The sequence below is a fragment of the Sceloporus occidentalis genome, unplaced genomic scaffold, assembly GCF_023333645.1.
Source record: "Sceloporus occidentalis isolate IW3139 unplaced genomic scaffold, rSceOcc1.0.p SCAF_5, whole genome shotgun sequence".
Lineage (NCBI taxonomy): Eukaryota > Metazoa > Chordata > Lepidosauria > Squamata > Phrynosomatidae > Sceloporus > Sceloporus occidentalis.
The window spans coordinates 126,187,456-126,210,270 of NW_028316985.1; the positions used below are offsets into that span (position 1 = coordinate 126,187,456).

The following is a 22,815-nucleotide window of genomic DNA, read 5'->3' on the forward strand; positions in this document are numbered from 1 at the left end:
TTCCTTTATATTATTCCATCTTATTCTCACCTTATCCCCTTTCCATATAAATTTCTTAAATTCTTTATTCCACTGATCTATAATTTTAGTGTCTATATTAATTGGTATATTATTAAATAAAAAAAAGATCTTTGGCGATATGCTCATTTTAATTGCGGCTATTCTACCAAGGATGGATAAGTTTAGATTTGTCCATCTATACATTTCTTTGCATATGTTACTCCATGCCATTTTATAATTGTTCTCAAAAAGATTCATATTATTAGTTGAGAGCCAAATTCCTAAATACTTTACTTTATTTGTCACTTCACATCCTGTTTTTTGTTTTAATAACTCCTTCTCTTTTTTATCTAAATTTTTTGTTATGATCATTGATTTTTCTTTATTAATTTTAAATCCCGAAAGCCTTCCAAACAAGTTCATCTTACACATTAGAGATTCAACGTTGTTTACTGGGTCCTCGAACTGATAATTTTTTCAAGTGTCTTTGTTCCCAAATTCCATTCCATTCATTGTTATTTAGTTTACATCCTAATTCTTCTTCCCATAATCCCTTTAAAGTATTTCCTTTTATTTTTCCTCCTTTATTCTCCATCAACATTTTGTAAATTTTACTAGTAATTCCTTTTATGTTCTCATTTTCTTCCATTTCTCTTCCTTTCTGAACTGTTTCTTCAAATTGCATATACTTTTTCTTTTCTACATTCCTTTTCCTCCAATTTTTAATCCATTGTTCTATTTGTATATAGTGAAACCATGAAACTTTTATTCCCATAAGTTTTTCTTTTATATTTCCTTTCTCTATTCTTACATCTATCCAATCTTCTATTCTGTCTATTTTCCTTTCCTTCAGCTCTTTATCTAACAATCCTCTCAAATTCTTTGGGAATTTATTTTCCATTATTATTGGTGTTATTATTGAGTATTCGTTCATTAATTCTTTTTTATGTTTATACCATATTTCTATTATATTTTTCATAAGTGGGTTTCCAATAATTTTTATTTATTTCTTTATAAAGTCCTTTAAAAAGATATTTCATATTCTCATATCTATTTCCTCTGTATCTACTTCAAACCATTTTAAATCTCTCCCATCCAACATACTTTCTATCACATATCTCAATTGATTAGCCTCATAATATCCTCTTATATTGGGAAGGCCTAACCCTCCCTCTCTTTGCATTTTATACCAAAATTGTTTATTTAATCTTGTTTTTTTCCCCTCCATTACAGAATGTATTTATTAACTGTTGCCATTTATTCAGTTCGGTTTCTGACACTTTTAATGGTATCATTCTAAATAAAAAATTTAATTTTGGTAATATTTTCATCTTAATGCAATTCTTCCAAACCAGGATAATTTGGGGGGGGGGGGGGGGTATATTCTTCCAATCTTTTTCTCCACTTCTTTCCTTAACACTACCAAATTCTTATCTTCCATTTCCTTTAAATCTTTTGTTATATTTATTCCTAAATATTTTATATTGCTTCTTAATGTTATCTCTAAACCTTTTTGTTTTAGAAACTCAGATTCCTCTTTTTTTGTATAATTAAGTATCATCATTTCTGATTTATTCCAATTAATCTGTAACCCTGTCATTTCTCCAAATACCTTTAAATGTTCTTTTATTTTTCCCAATCTATCCACTAAATTTTTAATAGTTAATAGTGTATCATCGGCAAATAAATTAATTTTATGCTTTTGTTTATACTGAATGGAATCTATTCCGTTTTCCTGCCCCATCCCAATTATATTATTACTATTCAGACAGATGAGGATTAGATTCCTCATTTGTATGGTTACAAGGATAATTAGCTGTCCTAACGCCTCAACTGACTGAAGCTATTCCAATACGATTTTTTACACATTGGGTTGCTCCCAAGAATAAAGAAACATCAGGATTATAACATCAGCCAAAATGCCTTGCTTTTCCCTTCTCTTCCTGCATATTATTCTGAAACAAAAAAGACAGCTGCAAAAACAGCTTTTTGCTGTGCATTTTCTTCTTTCTTAAAATGCAAATGGTACCAAATCAGGTGCAGACAGAAATATGTAGGATATCTGTGCCCCAAGGTGTTGCAAATATAAATGCCACACCTCTATAGACTATGAGTCTTGTGCCAACACAGCACTCACAGAATTTAGATACTGGTGTGCAAGCAAGCATTAAGGCCAAAACCCTTTGCAAATTGAAAGTGGGGAGGGGGGGATGACACTGAGAAACAGCTGTTGGACCTCTTTTGGAGTTTGTTTGCCAGTTCCTTCGCAAACATGTACAGATATAGAATGGGGGACACCTGGCTTAACAAGACTACATGTGAAAGTGATCTAGGAATCCTAATAGACCACAAGTTGACATGACTTAATAGTGTGAAGTGGCAGCTAAAAAGGTCAATGCAACTCTAGGCTGTGTCAATAGAAGTATAGTATCTAGATTGAGGGAAGTAATAGTGTCACTCTATTCTGCATTGGTGAAACTACACCTGGAATACTGCATCCAGTTCTGGGCCCCACAGTTCAAAAAAGATTTTGACAAGCTGGAGCATGTTCTGAGAAGGGGAACCAAAATGGTAAAGAGTCTGGAAATCATGCCTTATGACAGACTTAGCGAGCTGGGTATGTTTAGCCTGCAGTAGATAATTTAAGATGTAATACTGTAGCCCTATTTAAATATTTGAAGGGATAGTGCAAGATTGTTTCCTGAAGCTCCAGATAATAGGACTTGAAGCAATGGATTCAAACTACAGGAAAAAAAGATTCCACCTCAACATTAGGAAGAACTTCCTGACAGAGCTGTTCAGCAGCGGAGCTGTTCAACACTTCCTGAGAGAGTAGCGGTCTCCTTCTTTGGAGGTTTTTAAGCAGAAGCTGGATGGACATCTATTGGGAGTGCTTTGGTTGTGAGTTCCTGCATGGCAGAATAGGGTTGGACTGGATGACCCTTGAGCTCTCTTCCAGTTATATGATTCTAATCTGAACCACACCTGAAGCCCCCCCTGAGATGCCTACTAGTACTATGTGTGGACTTGAGCACTGAAAGAAACGCCTCTCTCATTTTAAAAACAACTCTCAGAATATTTCTGCTTTTAAGGACCTAGTTATTTCAACAGGCTGTGGTCAAAGAATAAATGTATAGAGTTAGATTAATCATGATGTCTAATGGGGGAGATACCTTGTGGCCTACAAACTGATACTTTAGACTTTATTTTTGATGAATTCACTAGGGGTGGAAAGGGGAAATGGGGTTTACTGCTGCAATGAACCTAGTAATATGGGTGTCAGGGTAGGATACGTGCCTCCTGGAATCCTATATGTATTTATTGACCATAAAGAATACTGACAGGTGCACATCCAGTGTATCAGCAAAATGTTTAGAGCAGGGGTAGGCAACCTGCGGCCCGCGGGCCGGATGCGGCCCGGCGAGGCCTTGGGACCGGCCCCCGCCCGGTCCTGCCGCCGATTGCCGCCGGGGCCTTTGGGGGGCAATTGTCTATAGAAGCCTCAGAAACATGCATTTATATTAACATTTTTTTAAAAATCTGCAAATTTTTTCACGTGTCCTCCATTTTTTTAAAAAAGTGTCTTCCATTTGAAAATTTTGTCCTACATTTGTCCTGGTTTATTTATATATTTATTTTTTAAAAAAATATTTAATTATTTATTTTTTGGCTTCGGCCCCCCAGTTGTCTGAGGGACAGCAACCCGGCCCCCGGCTCAAAAAGGTTGCCTACCCCTGGTTTAGAGCATGCATTCCCAACATTTCATGGATAAAAACCAGGGCATGTGTGACTGAGCAACGTCATAGTGTAGTCAAGATGGTAAAATTTACTCATGAGAAAGAACATGCGAGCTAGGAGAGGCTGCAGCACTTTGCTTTTGCCTGATCTGAGCCTACTGGGAAGCCCCAAATTTGACCTCGTCTTCCTTCTTCCCCTTGCTGAGTTGATTGAGTGCAAACTAGTTTTGCACTTTGAAATCAGTTTGCAACAGTTGAAGTAAGCTAAGAACAAAGTGTAAGAAATTATAATAATAACATATTAAATGTAGCTGAAAAGTGAGACAACAGTGGATCAACTGGACTGTCCCTATCAAGTCAGGACAGTCAGAGGGCATTTGAGTGACCTCTCACATTGAGAATCTGACAAACAGACACTGACTCTCTATATCACGGATAAGCAAAGTCCAACATGTGGGCCTTAGCAGTCACCAGATCCCACTTTTTGTGGCCACCAGTCCTCAAATCCCCATAGTCCCACTCCAATGTAGTCCACATTCTTTCCCCTCAGAGGTTTCCCCTGGTCCAGTCAACAGCTCAGATAAATAGTTTTTTGTGGGTTTTTCGGGCTATGTGCTGGCGAAACGTCAGAAACAAACTCTGCTAGAACATAGCCACATAACCTGAAAAACCCACAAAAAACTATGGATGCCGGCCATGAAAGCCTTCAACTTTACAGCTCAGATAAAATTTGCTTGTTCTGACAATACTGTTTTACAACTTTTTACATTATTTGGATGAGATGTAGTTTCTGGATAAAACCTATGATTATATCCATAATATAGGAGGTAGGGCTATGGCTGAGAGACTGTAGATTACAACCCTGCAAAGTAGCCCAGTGTAGTTGTACCCATTTAATTGTGGAGAGTTAAGAGTGCTCTAGGACAACTCAGTAGTGCAGTTCAGTATAGTTATTTTCTGGAGTGTTGACCATTTTTGTAGGTAAACACACGTGTGGGACCTGTGACAGTGATTGTAAAAGCAAAGTAGTTTCAGAGATAGTCTCTGAAGGAAGAAAAACTGAGGGTATCAGCTACAGGGCAAAGATGTATTCCATGGCAGGGTTCTGGAACCAAAACCCAGTGGATACCAAGGGCCCACTACAACTGCAGTTATTTCATGAAAGCCAGCTTAAGTTACTGGAAAGAATGTGAAAAGTAAACAAGAAAAATACATTTAGAACCCCACCCTACCTCTCGGATCAATCACAGGCATTTCTCCTTTCCTTGCCAGAGACATCACCAGCATGTTGCAGAGGCCACTGCTATGATTTTTAGTGCTTCTTCCATGGCATGGATTTGAAACTATGTGAAGCTATTTATAATTTAAAAGAGTGGTGATGCCAGAAATTACACTACATTCTTAAGTACTGTGTTTGCTCATTTGGGTCATTTATTGCCTTATTGTTTCTAATGCCACCTACTCCACATAAACTTTTGTGGGAGTCAATGATGTCTCCTCTGTTTTGCGTTAACACTCTCAAATTTGTTTGAGGATTTTCCTCCTACTCTCTGTAGGCTTCAAAATGTAATTGAATATGACACCATATAGCAAGCCCCCTTCTAGAACATCTCTGCCTGTCTCTCATCAAAGCAGTATTTTTATGAAGTCTTTGATGCAATAACTTTAGTGACCATATCTTACTGAAACTGAAGTGTAAAATTCTTTTCTTGTGTACCTGTGCCTGTTTCCCTTCTCTTGTCAAATTTGTGAACTACTGAGTGCAGGGATACAATCTTTGTTGTGTCATTGCTCTCTGAGGTGCTATGTCCATGCATGGCATTACACTTTAAAAACTAAAACTATTGAAGAATTAACATGCACAAAGAGAACACGATTCTGAAAAATCAATGAGAAACAAGCAACTTGGGGGAAAAAGTAAAAGATAACGAATCCACATTGACCTCCAGACATCTAATGGGGATTACTTTTCATGATGGCAGGCAGTAAAAAATGCTGGCCTTCTACTGTGAGCAATCTCTGGCAAATAGCTTAAAAACCATACATTACTTTAAAATAGCAGGTGCTGGGGAGGTGAATGAAAAATCACATTGTACCATGGCACTAAAAAAAAAGTAACTAATCCTTTTCAGTCAAAGAGACAGCACTTTTCTTTATTGATCTTGTTGTAGGAATGGCAGAACGTTGGAGGGTGTGTCTAGACCTGCAGGCTATTGTACAATGGAACTGTCTTTTTACTAGAAGGTTATTAAATAAACACAAGTGAATTAACCCCCACTGTCGGCATGCGTGTATTTTGGTTCAACACATTTTAAAAAATATTCCACCTCTTTAAAATTGTGCATTAAACAATATTTTTTTAAAAAAAACCTTTTTTAAAAAAACAATCAGCATACAAAATCCACCCAAGAATATTTAATATTTGAAATGCATACTTTCTAAGCGCACGTCTCCTCCTGTAGTGTTGCTGGTCAGTAGAAAAACCAATGTGGGACTGGGATTGCAACCTGTTCTGGGGTTGCTCTTCCATCTAAAAGATCAGGTTTGTAGCTTTGGGGTGCTCCTGAAGCCAGCACTGCTCCTGGAATTCCACCTCCTGCTTGCATTGGACTTTTTCTCAGCAGGCCTGAGTTGGCAACAGCCTCAAGGCCGCTTTACCACCTCAGAAAGAGAGCCAGCTACAGCTTTTCTTCTTTCTCCCCTGTTTCTGCCATTGTCTCACCTTCTCCCATTGCTCACTGGGCAGTGAATCCCCTCCCTCCCATGGCTCCCCACATTTCTCCTAACCTGATCCCCATTCAGCCTCTCCCTGTCTCCCTGCTTCCCTTCCTCTGTTCCCTCTGGAACTGTTGCTCTGCTGCCCCTAAAGCAGCAGCAATTCATCATGACCTTTTTCTCTCTAAATCCTTTAGCCTCCTCACTCTCACAGAAACCTGGCTCCCAGCCCATGATACTGCTACCTCCGCTGCCCTTTCTTTTGGCGGTCTCTCCTCCCACACAAGCCGCCCTGAGGGTCGAGGAGGAGGGGTTGGTATCTTGTTATCTAACTCCTGCCAGTTCCAAGTTCTACCTTTCCCCCCCAGCTATCATTTCTCTTCCTTTGAGTTTCATCCTATTAGACTCTTTTCTCCTCTACAGCTCCGGGTTGCAGTCATCTATCGCCCTCCTGGTCCTGTCACCCAGTTCCTCTCAGACTTCGAATTATGGCTGACATTCATTCTTTCAGATTCAGTCCCCACTTTGATCTAGGTGACTTTAATATCCACGTTGACGATTCCAATAACCCTACAACATCTTGCTTCAACTCTCTCCTAGCTTCTTTTGGCCTCCAACCACATTCCAACTCTTCAACTCATTCTCTCGGTCACTGTCTTGACTTAGTTCTTGCTACAAACTGTGCCATTTCTGACTACCTGGCACTTGACTTTCCACTATCTGATCATCATTTAATCTCCTTTGCTCTCACTTATACTCCACCTCCTCGTCATACTGTTCAACGCCATTTTCGTAACCTTCAATCTGTTGACTCTAACCATCTTGGTCAGACCCTGGATTCATCTCTCTCCCTAAATCTTGGGGATTCTGCTAATTCAGCAATGACTTTATTTAACTCCACTCTTTCCTCGACTCTTGACCGCTTTGCCCCTGTCTCTGTACGCACTTCTTCCTCTAAGACTAGGCCTCAGCCCTGGCTTACTCCCATCGTTAAGTTTCTCCGGTCCTGCTCTAGAGTGGCCGAACATCTTTGGAGAAAGTCCAAACAGTGGGTTGATTTTATTCATTACAAATTTGTTCTTTCTTCCTTCTCATGCGCCCTCTCTATGGCAAAACAGAATTATTACAAATCATTGATCTCCGCCAATGAGAGGCACCTGCAGCGTTTGTTCTCCATCTTCAACTCTTTGCTTAACCCTCCCTCTCCTCCTGTCTCTTTATCATTCTCTCCTAATGACTTTGCTAATTGTTTTGTCTCAAAGATTACCACTATTCGCTCTGAGATAGTCCCTCCCGATTCTTCTTCTGCTCATAATCTTAATTCGCCCTCGCCTAAAAAAATTTCTGTGTTTCCTCCTGCTTCTTTGGATGAACTCGCTACACTTCTGAACTCTTGCAAACCTGCAACCTGTTCTCTTGATCCAATTCCTACTCATCTTCAAATATCTATAGCTCCTTCTTTTTTGCCCTCGCTTCTCCATATCTTCAATCTCTTTCTCTCTACAGGCTCCTTCCCTTCAGACTTCAAACATGCTCTCATTTCCCCAATTCTGAAAAAACTGTCTCTTGACCCCTCCTCTCTGTCTAGCTATCGTCCGATTTCTCTTCTTCCCTTTCTTTCTAAGGTTTTGGAAAGGGTTATTTATTCTCGCTGTCTTGAGTTTCTTGAAGCCAACTCCATTCTTGATCCCTTTCAGTCTGGTTTCCGCCCAAGGCATTCTACAGAGACAGCTCTCACTATGATCTCGAATGACCCTTTACGGGCCAAGGCTAATGGCCTTTATTCTGTTCTCATCCTTCTTGATTTGTCTGCAGCCTTTGACACCGTTGATCACAGCCTTCTAGTTGATATACTGTCTGACCTTGGGTTCTCAGACTCTGTTCTCGACTGGTTTAGATATTTGTCAGACAGATCTTTTGCAGTGGTTGCAGGTGGTCAGACTTCATCTCCTGTCCCCTTATCTGTTGGAGTTCCCCAGGGCTCTGTTCTGGGTCCCCTTCTGTTTTCTCTCTACACACTGTCCTTAGGAAAACTCATCAGCTCTTTTGGTTTTTCCTACGATCTGTATTCCGATGACACCCAGTTGTATCTTTCCACCCCTGACCTTTCTCCAAGGCTTGAACAGCAAGTCTCGTCTTGCCTTACAGCTGTCTCACAGTGGATGAGCCATTGGCGTTTGAAGCTCAACATGTCCAAGATGGAGCTTCTTGTCTTTCCTCCTAAGCCCACCCTTCAACACTCCTTTTCTGTCTCTGTGGACAACATTTCTATTCAACCAGTTCAGCAAGCCCGCAGTCTTGGCTTTATCTTTGATTCTTCACTGTCATGTATCCCTCAGATCCAGACCACAGCCAAGGCTTGTAGATTCTTTTTGTACAATATTGCCAAAATCCGACCATATCTCTCCGCCTCTACTGCCAAGATCCTGGTCCATGCCCTAGTGGTCTCACGACTTGATTACTGTAATGTCCTCCTGGCTGGGCTTCCTCTTTCTCACCTCTGTCCTTTAATTTCTGTCCAGGTTTCAGCTGCACGCTTTATTTATTTATTTATTTATTTATTTATTTAGGTATTTATATCCCGCCCTTCAGCCCTAATGGCTCTCAGGGCGGCTTACATTTATTATTTTTTAACCAGACAGTTCCCTGCCCGCAGGCTTACAATCTAAAAGACACGACACAAAAGGAGAAGGGAATGGTGAGGGGGGAGGGGATCAGGTCCAGCATTCTTCTCTCCCTCTGAGGCCTGGACCAAGGCAGATGGACCGGAGGGAGGACTCTGCTTCTTCCAGGCAGGCCTGGTGGAGCTAGCCTGCCTCTCTCCCCTTCAAGATGGTGGCTGACTTCTTCCAAGCAAGGCAGTTGGAGCTCGCCTGCCCCTCTCTCTCCCTTCAAGATGGTGGCTGAAGGGAGGGCTTGTCTTCTTCCAGGCAAGGCAGTTGGAGCTTGCCTGCCCCTCTCTCTCCCTTCAAGATGGTGGCTGAAGGGAGGGCTTGTCTTCTTCCAGGCAAGGCAGTTGGAGCTCGCCTGCCCCTCTCTCTCCCTTATCACATCCGCCCACCGCTCTGACCAAATCTCTCCTGTGTTGGCATCCCTTCACTGGCTCCCTCTCCCTTTCCGCATTCAGTATAAGCTCCTGCTGTCGACGCTTAAAGCCCTCCATGGGCTGGCCCCTCCTCACTTATCAGACCTTCCTTCTCCTCACCTTCCCACTTGAGCCCTCCATTCTGGTAGTCAAGGTCTACTGTCCCAGCCCAGGATTTCCTCTGCCCCATCTCGGATTCGCCCCTTTTCACTCGCTGCCCCTCACTCCTGGAACCTTCTTCCCCTGCGAGCAAGAGCCATCACTTCTTTAACCAGCTTCAAAATGGAGCTGAAGACCATCCTGTTCAGGGCAGCGTTCCCAGGCATTGCATAATTATCACTTGCTACTTGATGTTCTTTTGTTGTCTGTTTTATTGAATCATTTCCTGTATTGCTATGTATTTTATATGTATTATCCTACTAGAGAGGCCCCTTCCCCACCACCACTCCCTTTGTGTCGTGTCTTTTTAGATTGTAAGCCTGAGGGCAGGGAACCGTCCAATTAAAAGATTGTATGTACAGCGCTGTGTAAATTTACAGCGCTTTATAAATAAAGGTTAATAATAATAATAATAATAATAATAATAATAATAATAAATGGAAAGCCAGGTTGTTTCAGTGGCCAAGAACACCTTTGTCCACCTTTTTTGGGAAAGGCAGACCAGACCACAGTGGTTCATGCCTGAGTTACCTAAAGCATGGGGCTGTCTTTGGAAGCTGCAGCTAGTGCAAAAAGACTGCTGTCAGGTGTGCATTTTAGAGACCATATAACACCAATCATGCAAGAGCTGTATTGACTTCCAGTTTGCTTCTGAGTTCAAGGTGCTGCTGTTGACCTATAAAGCCCTAAATGACTTTTGTTTGTTCATCCCCCTAAGAGCCCTTCTGGGCTGGGAGATATGTTTTAATAATAGTTTTCTTTTGCTTTTATTATTTAATGTCGTATTTTTTTTACTAAGGGTATACGTTCTACCCTGAACTGTTTTCAGCATGTGACAGTCTTAACTTGAACAGAAGTCCCACCTCCTCCAATCAATGCCTTTTGATGGTAGGGAATGTGTATATATGCACCTCTGGTTACACTTGTTTCTGGTTTTCTCTGCATTTTATTTATATAGTTGTTTCATTCACTGAGTTCATCCATATCCCAGTGGTCTTCACCTTCATGTGAGGGTACTCTTTCAACCAACCCCTTAAAAAAATTATTGACTTCTGTTCCTAAATATAGCAGGTACTAGGAGTATGCATCCCAGGACTAATATCCCCAGCACAGACAAGTTAAAATACTGCCCCATTATTATCCCAAGCACAAGAGCTGCAAGGTATAGTGGCTGCTGTCATAAAGAGATTCCAGTCTTCACTAGATAATATTTGGAGTTAATTCTTATAGGGTCCACATTTTTACTTTTTCCACTAAGTACTGATTCATCTTTTATTTTCAGAATATCTGTCTTGTTTTGTGATACTGAATCCCTCAACAGTTTCATTTTTTTATACCAATCACAGACATACAGTCTTACAGAGCAACAACACAGATACAGTTCCTTGCACCCAGCTTATGAATCTAAAATCTGACACAGGGAAAGATGAGGGTATTGGTATGAAGTGGTAATGAAATGTTCTTGGCCCAATCAAGAAGGTAATGACCTAGAGCCATGAAATTTACATGCTATTCCACATATTCACCCAGAATCGTTTCTCAGGTTTCTTTAACCCTTTCAAAAAGGATTGTCTAAAATACTGCTCTGCTGCTTTCACTTCTGAATCGTTCAAAAATGTCTTTCCTTGCAAACTTTTGAAGGTTAGAAAACCAGAAATAGTAAGATGGAGCAAGATCTGGTGACTAGGGTGGATATACTCAGACCCCAAATTCTTCAAAACATCCATTGTCTTGCCAGACCTGTGAGCAGGTGCAATTGTCCTCCAAAAAAAAGAACATATTTCTGCTGCCTACCTCACCATTTTCCCATCACTGTCTCCTTTAATTGGCATAGCAAGTTAGATTGGTATTCTGCATTAACTGTTTGGCTCTTCTAAAGATAGTAATCAAAATACCTTCCTTATCCCAAAAAACATCTGGCCATGACCTTTCCTGTTGACCTTGTGAGGAGTATGTGAGGAGTGAATGTAATTCTGGTGGCAATGAGGAGCTGAAACAAGATGGAGAACCGCAATGCATGATGTGGGAGTTACTTGGCAAGCGAGATGAGGGTTTTTGAAAACTGCTGATGTGCGATGGCGTAGCCAAACCTTGGGTGCAGCTGCCTATCTGTAAGAAGATGTCCAGAACTGTGAGAACAGCAACAGATTAATAAAGGATGTAAGGAACTGTTCAATCTATGGGTGTTGGTTAACGTTAAAGGAAAGGATTCTTGAAGAAAGGAAAAAGGGTGATGGACGTTGAAAAGTAGAAGGCCTTAAAAGAAAGACTTTCCAGAGGTGTGTTCCTGCAACCGCAGTGGCGGGAACTCTCATGAGCTTTGTGAGGGCGACTGATCACCAACTTCAGCAGAGTGCCACCTGTGTGTGTGAATATATGTGTGTGTGAGAGCTCTCTTGATGCTTAATGTGTTATGTTTGTGAGTTAATAAATGTTACATGTATAGTGATTAAATTCCAAATTTGGTGTCCTTGTTTCTGTGTCAGCCCTGTTGGGGGATTCTCTCTTGGGTATCTCCACTACACGTTTTCAGATAAAAACGGATGGCCTAAACCATTTGGGCATAACAACCTTAGAGCCTTGAATTTTTTCAGGGATGAAGAACCTGAGTGCCACCACTGCAAAGACTGTTGTTTGGACTCCATATCATAGTGATGTAACCACGTTTCATCAACAGTGACAAGTTGGTCCAAAAATTATCACTAGATTGCTCAAAATGTTGCAAAATCAACTTGGAGGTATTTACTTGATTTTGTTTCTGGTCAGCATTCCAATGTTTTGGTGCCCACTTGGCTGATAGGTTCTCCATAGCCAACCACTCATGAATTATAAAACTTAGAATATCTCTAGTGCCTCAGCAATTGTTTTACTGAGATTTGCTGAATTGCCAAAATCAGATCATGAACATGCTCAACAATTTAGGAGTTGACACTGGTCAAGGCCTCCCACATTGCTGCCTCTTCAGTTTCAAAATTTCCATGCTGAAAGTTGTCATGCCACTTCTTCACAGTTGAATATGATAGTCACAGGTCCTCTTCCTTTTGGAGGAACAGGGACTTTGTGAAAGCCCAGAGTTCAACACCTGAAATTTCCACAGTTTTCACTGAGATGGCTCCATCAATTATCTGAAAAAACTCAGCATTAGAGCTACAATCCTGTAAACTGGCAATTTACGATACAAAGAACATTTTTTCAAGCTACTGTGACAAAATTACAATAAGATTTTGGAAAGTGGGTTGGGCTAAGAACTTTTCAGCACCCCCTCAGGCACACAGGGCAAAAATATGTCTTCAGTTGCACAGAAACTGAAGTTTCCATAAGGGATAAACATTAAGCTGTGCCAAGGGATTAATGAGAATATACAGTAGATTGTGAAGATTGACTTGAGGAAGCCAGAGACATATTCCTCCAAGGTAGTTCCAGGCATTAAAGGCAGAAAGGCTGGAATTGTTTAGAGTGGGAAACCTCTATACCTGAGGTAGTGAAGGTGGCAGAGTACAAGTCCCAGGCAGAAATATATTGGAGAGGAAGAAGGATCAAGGCTACAGAGGACTGCAGAACGTGTACTGTACTGAAGCAGTATGAGCTGGAACTGCATGGAACAGTAAAGGAATGTAGAAATTAAAGGGAAAGATACTCAAGCCTTACACTGTTAGCCAAAATGATACACCAGCTCACAATTTCTTTGGCACCAAGAACACCACCATGAAAACTAATGTTTAAATTAATTTATTAAACAATGAAGAAAGTCTCACAAAAGAGTTTTTATTTACATGATTTACTGTTAATATTCTGAAGACCATCTCATATTAACATTGATAGGATGAATTTCTGTTAACTAATTAACTGGGATTCCGCATGCAGTTTCCCTGATAAAGATGAGTTGAATGGGTAAAAAAGTATTACGCCTGAATGATACTGCTGTAGTGTAGCTCTTTTTCTTTAAAATATTTCCAGTTTAAGAATATTCACTACAGTTTACAACAGAAAATATTTTTGACCCAATAAATGATAGTAGGTCCGTCTTGAGACACTAAAGGAGAAGTACGTTTTATATATGTATGCACTGATCAGAAGTTTCACATTGTCTACAAAAGCCCACAATGTCTTTAGCTTATGGGATATTTCTGCAAGGGTGCCCAGCATTTCTTAGAATATGTACCTCTATGCCAACAGAACACACTGTTCCTTAGTACAATATTATCTGGGCTTTTCTATGCTCCTGAAGTAAGACACTGTCAATAATACTGAATAACTGGTGCGCCTGAAGATGCTGGGTTTTGCGTTTGAGTTGTACAAAAGCCTAAAGCTTCCTTCAGGAACCATCAGTTTCTCTGAGTTGTGAAATCCCCCTTTGATACAAATATTCACCAGAAAAGTTCCCTCTTCTTCCTGCAAAAGAAAAAAGCCTTCAAAAGCAAGATTAGAGTAGCTAGCAAATCACTACTAGAAGCCATCAAGCCTCAAGCACCAACAGGTTACTACAAAATGACATATATATTCATTCAACACCTGGAAACCTCATGTGCAAAGCAGGCGGATCCTGCTGAAACAGTAAGATATGAATGACTTCAGTTTTTTTTTTTCTTGGACTACAGAATGGCAGGAAAAAAAAGATTCTATATGGAAGAAACATTTCAATGCTATAAAGCATGCGGCGGGGGGAGCTATTGCAACAAAAGTCACATGCATTACACCTCTAGACAACACAACTGAAATTGGAATTATTGTGTTTTCTTTTCTTTTTTGTAAAGTTCACTCATGTTGCAAAAATATTTTATATACATAATAAATAACTCATTTGTTTAACTTTCAAGAAAATAAAAAAGGTATGTTAAATAAAAGCACCAGCGTTTCCTGTATATTTATTTGTTAGAATCAAGTCCAGAAAGAGATATTGTTGAAAGTAGCAATTGTTACCAATCTAAATGTAGTTTTCGTCTGTAGCTTCAGCAAATCTGGGGTTTGAAAAAGAATCTGAGTTCTATATATTCTGTGCAAAATTGTTTCACTTGTGCATAACTTATGCAGCAGCAATAGAAGCATCATCTGGCTGACGTCCCTGTGGCTTTAGAAGAAAGAAAGGACAATATTAATATTTATGTTCAGTCTGAAACTGTACAACCCTACAGTGCTCAAGCTTCATGCTAACCTTAGTTTCAGGTATTTCAGAATTAATTTAAGCTTGAAAGTATAAACTGACTACCATAATTATCATATATACTCATCTATAAGTCTAAAAATTTATGCCCAAAATTGACTCCAGAATCCCAGGTCGACTTATTTACTGGTCAGTGTGGTAATGTGATAGCCGCTCTTTCAAATTTCACCATGCAGTCAGCGCAGTAGTTTATTTCTCTCTTGCACCAAGCAGAAAGAGTCCTTTCTTAGTCCTTACAAACAAACAAACAGAGTCCCTCTCCTGTTCCTGCTGGCCACAGCTGTCTGGGTGAAGGCTGAAATCAAAGTTGAAACCAACACTGAAGCAAAAAGCCTCAATTAGAGTCTCTCTTGCTGTACACACACATACACACACTGAAGGAGCCTCCTAGTGTTACCCTCGACTTATCCAAGGGTCATGGCAAAATCCATAATTTTGGCTCCAAAACCTGCCCTCAACTTATACATGAGGTCAATTTATAGTCGAGTATATACGGTGTGATGTCCTGCCAGGACTGATTGAATCTCCCCTGCATTTTCTTTCACATTGGTTCAGGCCATAGTATGTTTAGTGTAGGAAAAGTTCTTTGTATTAGCTGTGGGAGGAGCTGTAGGATCCCCTGCATTATTTCCAGGTTTGGTTTGCCCTTTCCCAGCATGCTCTGTTGTAGCTGGAAGCCTTTTAGTTTGGAGCAGTCTTTGCTGTGAGCAGGCAGAGAGCTGTCTTTTGGTGGCAAACAGGCCCAGACAGCCGGAAAGGGCATTTCTTACACGTTAGCCATTTCAGTTACCAGATCTTATTATTATTATTATTATTAAACTTTATTTATGAAGCGCTGTAAATTTACACAGCGCTGTACATGCAATCTTTTTAGTTAGACGGTTCCCTGCCCTCAGGCTTACAATCTAAAAAGACATGACACAGAAGGAGAAGGGAGTGGTGACGGGAAAGGGTAAGAGGTCCAGCAGTTCCTCTCTACCTCCGAGGCCTGGACCAAGGCAGATGGACTGGAGGGAGGGCTTGGCTCCAAAAAGGAAGGTTAATCATTATTCAGGGAAAATACATACTCACAAGTAGGATAATACATATACAGTACATAGCAATACAGGAAATGGATCGATAAACAGCCAACAACAGAACATCAGATAGTAAGCGACAATTATGCGATGCCTGGGAAGGCTTCTCTGAACAGGATGGTTTTCAGCTCCGTTTTGAAGCTGGTTAAAGAAGTGATGGCTCTTGCTTGTGGAGGAAGAAGGTTCCAGGAGTGAGGGGCAGCAAGTGAAAAGGGGCGAATCCGAGATGGGGCAGAGGAAATCCTGGGCTGAGACAGGAACCCTTGACTACCAGAACGGAGGGCCCTGGTGGGAAGGTGAGGAGAAAGAAGGTCTGATAAGTAAGGAGGGGCCAGTCCATGGAGGGCTTTGAATGTCGACAGCAGGAGCTTATACTGAATGCGGAAAGGGAGAGGGAGCCAGTGAAGGGATGCCAACACAGGAGAGATGTGGTCAGAGCGGTGGGTGGAAGTGATAATGCGTGCAGCTGAATGCTGGACAGAGATTAAGGGACGGAGGTGAGAAAAAGGAAGACCAGCCAGGAGGACATTACAGTAATCAAGTCGTGAGACCACTAGGGCATGGACCAGGATCTTGGCAGTAGAGGCGGAGAGATATGGTCGGATTTTGGCAATATTGTACAAAAAGAATCTACAAGCCTTGGCTGTGGTCTGGATCTGAGGGATACACGACAGAGAAGAGTCAAAGATAAAGACAAGACTGCGGGCTTGCTGGACTGGTTGAATGGAGATGTTGTCCACAGAGACAGAAAAGGAGTGTTGAAGGTTGGGGTTAGGAGGAAAGACAAGAAGCTCCGTCTTGGACATGTTGAGCTTCAACCGCCGATGGCGCATCCACTGCGAGACAGCTGTAAGGCAAGACGAGACTTGCTGTTCAAGCCTTGGAGAAAGGTCAGGGGCAGAAAGATACAGCTGGGTGTCATCAGCATACAGATGGTAGGAAAAGCCAAAAGAGCTGATGAGTTTTCCTAAGGACAGTGTGTAGAGAGAAAATAGAAGGGGACCCAGAACAGAGCCCTGGGGAACTCCAACAGATAAGGGAACAGGAGAAGAAGTCTGACCCCCTGCAACTACTGCAAAAGATCTGCCAGACAAGTAAGATCTAAACCAGTCGAGAACAGAGTCTGAGAACCCAAGGTCAGAGAGTATGTCAATTAGGAGACAGTGATCAACAGTGTCAAAGGCTGCAGACAAATCTTTGTCTGCAGATCTCAGCCAAATTAGTTACCAACAACAAGTGAATAAAGAATTCAGGAGCTGAAAGACCCTGCACCAGTTCCATTGAGTGAAGAGAGCAAACCAACATCAGACCCAGAAAGATGACATCCGGAAGATTGCTGAAACTGTAAAGTATCTTTTATTTAGAGCTGGGGAGGAGAAAACTCTTTATTTTTGTCCTTTAAATTAAATTTCCCCCCTTTTGAACTTTACATTCAGCTTCAGAGCCTTTTTTGGGTAGAAGAGTTTGATCTCACCAGGGTACCGGTGTTGCACACCCAAACCTGCCACCACCTTTAGTTGGGTGTGTCTTCACATACGGTATACTGCAGTGGAATACTGCTTATGAGGACCTACAGTGATTGCCCATAAGCATATTTAATGCAATCATTTCCTATTGAGACCGACATGCTGAAGAGCTGTTAAAACCAACATTATTAAGCTTAGGCTACAGGAAAGTTCAGGTTTAGGTTATCATGGTAACAAATATCTTTATAACATTCACTTATTTGTAAAAACACAGTTAGTTTTTATATTCATACATGGATTCTTTGTATCTGACCATTTTCTTCTAACTCAGTTAAGTAAAGCTCCCTCCCCCTCAGAAAAGAAGAACAGATTCAATAAAATTTGGCTGGGTGTCCATTGCATCTCAGACAGAAAAGTGGGGGCAGAAGCAAATGCCAGTGGTATTGGAAGCATCCTTCACCTTTTATTTTATTGTATTTTGGTATTTCAATTAAGCTGTTCCAGTAGTAAAGGTCATGTGTCTATTGTCTGCTATTTGGTGGGACTAACAATGTCCTTTATTCCTATAAAGGAAATGCTTCTGCCTTATAAATGGAAATTTCCCAGCATGCACCAGAAGAATCCTATTTTTCTATCAGATTTTAAAAACCTCATCTAGCTTTCAGAAAATAAAAAGAGCAGAAGATTGCTACAAGTGGGTGTTACATCAAGATACTAAACAAAAATGCTCAATATATTGCCAAGAACAGATTACAACTCAGGGCATGCTTACAGCTTTTCCCCTTTAGCAGCAGGTTTATGTCTCTACTTGGCAGCAAATGCAGATGACTGCTCTAAAAGGCACATTGATTGTCAGAATATGTGGGAAACACCCATCCTTTCTGGCTGTAATGCAATAAAGCAGAATGCAAACTCTCTTCACTGTGGATTAGGTTGGTTTTTACTGTATAGTTCACAGAAAACATTTCACATTTTTTCAAGGATTTCACTAGCCTTTTTGCCTGTCTGGACATGTCATTTCCTAGCTTAGCCCCCTGTGAAATTCCTACCGTGAAACTGGGGGGGGGGGGGGGGGGACCCACCAACTTTATAATTCCTAATTCCAATGAAGACATCGGTGTTGGAGTTCATTTTAGGCTTCTTGCAATTCCACTTATTCCCAAACTGATTTACCAGCTTAATTCATAATGCAGAGAAAGACTTTGGGGTCATCCACACTGGCCAAATAAAGCGGCTGTTAACCACTTTGAAGCCTGGCTTAGATAATGAATAAGATGAAACTTGGTGAAAAGTGAAAGGAAAGCACAATCCAGGGCTAAAAATCAGAGCAAAAAGAAGCTGTGATACTTGTACTCAAGGTGGAAAATGTGCATCATCATACTGGCACCTGAACAGCCCGGTGCCAGTACGGGACTGTGGCAAAGCAAAAATGCATTGGCCAATAATGCAATGGATGTAATTACAACATACACAAACTAGACAGTCCAACAAGGGGCATGGGGTGAAGGGAGCATGTATTGGGGGGGAGCCTCCATGATTATGCTATGCCCACGTATCACTGAACACACTGATGTACTGTACAAGCGGGGCATTGCATGTGTTTCAGCCCTACCTCTCTTTTCTAGGCTTTCAGCACATCCTTCTTCAAGGTGCTAAAATATGGATTGACAACTGGATTTTTAACCTAATTTTAATCTGGATTACTTCAATATCAGAAATTTGAACACTGAAGCACATTTTCAGGAATGAAAGGATATTCTGATATCCCTGTAAAACATTATCTGCCAGTCTCAACCTAATGCCTCTTTAAAAGCCAAATTAAATAATAAATACAGAGCTTTTTCCATGTTCAGGCAAGAACCTCCCTAGATCACAATTAACCAAATAACAAACTCCATTCTTATGCTATGTAATTCAAAGACAGCTGTTGTATCTACTTTAGAAGTCTAAACTAGTCAGCTAATCATTCAAATGTAACGTGAAATACAGTTGGCCCTTCCTATACAGAGATTTTTTTATACACGGATTCAAGCATCCATGTTTTGAAAATGTTAAAAAAAAAAGGATAAATTTCAAATATCAAACCTTGATTTTCCATTTTTTATAAGGGACACCATTTTGCTATTTCATTATATTTAATGGGACTTGACCATCCACGGATTGTATTATCCATGGGGGATCTTGGAACCAAACCCCAGCGTAAAACAAGGGTCCACTGTAGTTAAGTTGCATCTATTTCACTGTTAAAAGTGCAAAAACAGCTCTATTTTTTTAAAAAAAAGGTTTGTTGCCATTATTTCAACTTACCTTTACAAAGATGTGTGTTGGTATAAACCGTCTCAGCATCTGATTAGTGAAATGTGGAAACCTCAGCAGATTGATGTTCAGTGATGGCAGCTGCTGATATCCAGCCATGAGAGGATAGAAGTTGTATAACATTTCTTGCTCAGTACCAGGGAGGATTCGCAACCTTATCTAAAAGTATATCCAGAATCTCTAGTCAGAGTTCAGCAACAGAGGAAGAAGGCAGAAAATCTATGCTTTTGACAGTGAATGAGTTTGCTGTCCTGGTAAACACATCCAATAAAGAAGTGCAGAAAGCCATCAGGGCTATAAAGTCACACAGAGAACTATCTGTGTGCTGGAAAGAAAGTCATACGCTCTTGCTCAATGCAGTGAACTCTTGGGTCTCTCAGAGAAAAAGCTTGCTCCCTTGAGACCAAAGTAGCTGACTAGGAGAAGGCAAGAGAGAATGGTGGGCAAGGCACTATGGGATATGGTAATAGCATCCTATTCTCAGGGTAACAATCCTCCATGCTTATTTGGACAATATGGGGAGGGAAATGGTAAGGGTATATAAAATCACTGAGGTGTGGAAGTAGAGGACAGGGAGAATCATCTCTACTAGAACCTGGTCATCCAATGAAGATGAGTAGGAGGAGATGGGACAAATTTTAAAAAGTTGTGACACTGTGCTTTCCTAACTCCAATTGTACTAGTGGTTTCACTTTCTCTGCCCAAGCAAAATGGTGCATAGTTAGATACATCATTTCTTTTTAATGATTTAGAGTGATTTACAGTGATAATTGCACTAATGTAGACAATAATGCTCTGAAGAATTAAGAGCAAACAGGATTCAAACAGATTGAAAAGCATGTCACAGCCCATACCTGCTTAAGGCCAGAAAACATAAAGGCATCACTAGGTTCTACTGACACTTCCACATCTTGAACCAAATTAGTCTTATTCTGTAGGTGATATTTTACAGGCAAGGATTCTCGAACTCGACCAAATGAGGGCAGATCTTTGGACAGAAAGTACAACAATGGTTTACATGTATTCAGCAAGCTGCATTTTTTTACTTCTATTACAAGTTTGCAGAAATGCATTAACACTGTGAGGACTCTTTACCTCAGAAACAAATGAAGATTAAAACTGTTTTGGAAAGTGGTAAGACACAGGAGTAACCATGCAAACACTGGCTGAAAGCAGAACTCAAAAAACAAATGAAAAAAAACATAATTATTTCTCTTTTCAGATCCTGAAAGTTGCTGAAATGCTGCAAGGCAAATTCCACCTGTCACTCATGTGTCAGTCATTAGTACTAAGCGAAAGAGAAAAATGGTATGTCACAGCATGGATTTAAAAAATGGAACCAGGATAGCCAATTTCAGCATTTTGTTTTTAGAAACAGAGCTGCTGAGGGCTTCAAATCAGCAAAAAGTCAATAGAAGTCAGGTGGTTGGGAAATTCATTCACAGACTTGTTAAAACCAGAGTGCCATTTCAGCAATATCAACTTTATTAAGACTTTTAAAAAGCTTAAAATAAAAGACTTTTTGGAGCCTATGTTTGAAGTTAAAAGCAGAGCTCCACCAGTCAAACAAGCCCTGGCAAGAAAAAAAAAGGTTGGCAATATGTTTTGCAAGAAGCTTAGGGTGAAGACAGTGAAACTTTTCTGTTTGGATTACCATTTAGGATTAGGGAATCACTCAAGGGATCCAGTGCTGGGTATTGGTTAGTGTAATTGACCTGAACCAAAGATTCTGGACTCAAATTCTTGCTGGGCCATAAAGCCATCAATGTTTTTATTGTAATTTGTGTGTTATTGGATTGTAAAATCCACCACTGTAACCCGCCTTGATCTTTGGAAAGGTGGGCTAGAAATAAAGCTTTTATTATTATTATTATTACCATGTAACTAGAGCCATACAATGCTCCTTAATCTATGCTTCACCATTTAAATGGTGGGATTTAAGATGGAAAAAGTGAATAATTCTTCTGTAGTGTTTTATTTATGTGGGACAAAACAGTATTTAAGTCACTTTAGTTCAACAAAAGATGTTGATGTGGATAGTGGGATTCATAGTTAAAAACATAGGAAAGACACCAGAAAAACTGCAAATGTAAAACTGAGAATCTTTTCATATAATATGGAAAGCCACTCTAGGGGGGAAAAACATGGAAAGCAAACTTTAATGATATTCTGCCAAATGTCTTTTCATGTCTTGAACAAAAATTACAAAGTTCTACAAATTCAGCACATGAGGTAGATTATTATTTTATGTATGAATTAACATTACCTGCATTCACATGGAGTGGGATACTTTCTACAATAACATGTGGGAGTGTGATCACAGTGTTAATAACAGGTGTGCTCTTCACAGCAGAGGTCCTTTAAAAAGACACAGTGAAAATGTTGAACGTGAGGATTCACAAGAATGGCAGTAGTAAATGTCTATTTAGTTTTCACAGTTTAAAAGGCAAAGAACAGTATTAGAAAAATAATTTGTGGGAAGTAAATTACAAGGGACAGAAGCTAGAATTAGTCTTTATAATGTCAGAAGACTCTTCTGTTCTCCCTGCAACAAAACACCTTTGAAAGAGAACAAACAACATACATAAAATTTAAGTGATAGAAACTGAATTCTGTAATTCTATTTGTAAGTAAGTCCAAGTAATATTTTGAAAAGTGACATAAAGGACGGTGACTACAGCACAGATGGCAAAGAAACTGCAACAAGATATAATATAGTCCTAACCTGGGGTTGGAGGTGTGTCAACTAGTTCTGAATGGGGGCACATTCCCCCTGAAAGATTGTGTTTCACAGTTTGGGAGCACTCCTGGATCTGTCTCTCCAAATGTCAGTTCAAATATATGCAATAGCCAGGAGCGCCTAGTATCAGCTTTGGCTGATACGCCAACTGCACAACTTCCTAGAATTAAAGGACCAAAAGATGATAGTGCACGCACTGGTAACCTCAAGGCTGGACTTCTGCAATGCACTATACACTGGGCTACCTTTGTACCATGAGCAGAAACTAAATTCACTCCACTGGGTGCCAATTAGTTTCCAGGCAAAGTACAAAATTTTGGTTATTACCTTTAAACCCCTACATGGTTTAGGTCTAAGTTA

The 22,815-nt window shown here is 40.3% G+C and overlaps 1 protein-coding gene across 1 annotated transcript in view; it reads right to left on the reverse strand.

Annotated features, from left to right (window-relative positions):
* Positions 1-13,409: 13,409 nt before the first annotated feature.
* Positions 13,410-22,815, reverse strand: part of TRAPPC11 (trafficking protein particle complex subunit 11) — a 40,624-nt gene continuing 31,218 nt past the window's right edge. The window contains exons 27-30 of the mRNA XM_089525413.1: positions 21,982-22,073; positions 20,570-20,703; positions 19,707-19,874; positions 13,410-14,764 (exon numbers count right to left, since the gene is read on the reverse strand). Of these exons, the coding sequence (XP_089381539.1) occupies positions 14,720-14,764; positions 19,707-19,874; positions 20,570-20,703; positions 21,982-22,073 (439 nt within the window). The 3' untranslated portion in view covers positions 13,410-14,719. The remainder of the gene's footprint in view (positions 14,765-19,706; positions 19,875-20,569; positions 20,704-21,981; positions 22,074-22,815) is intronic.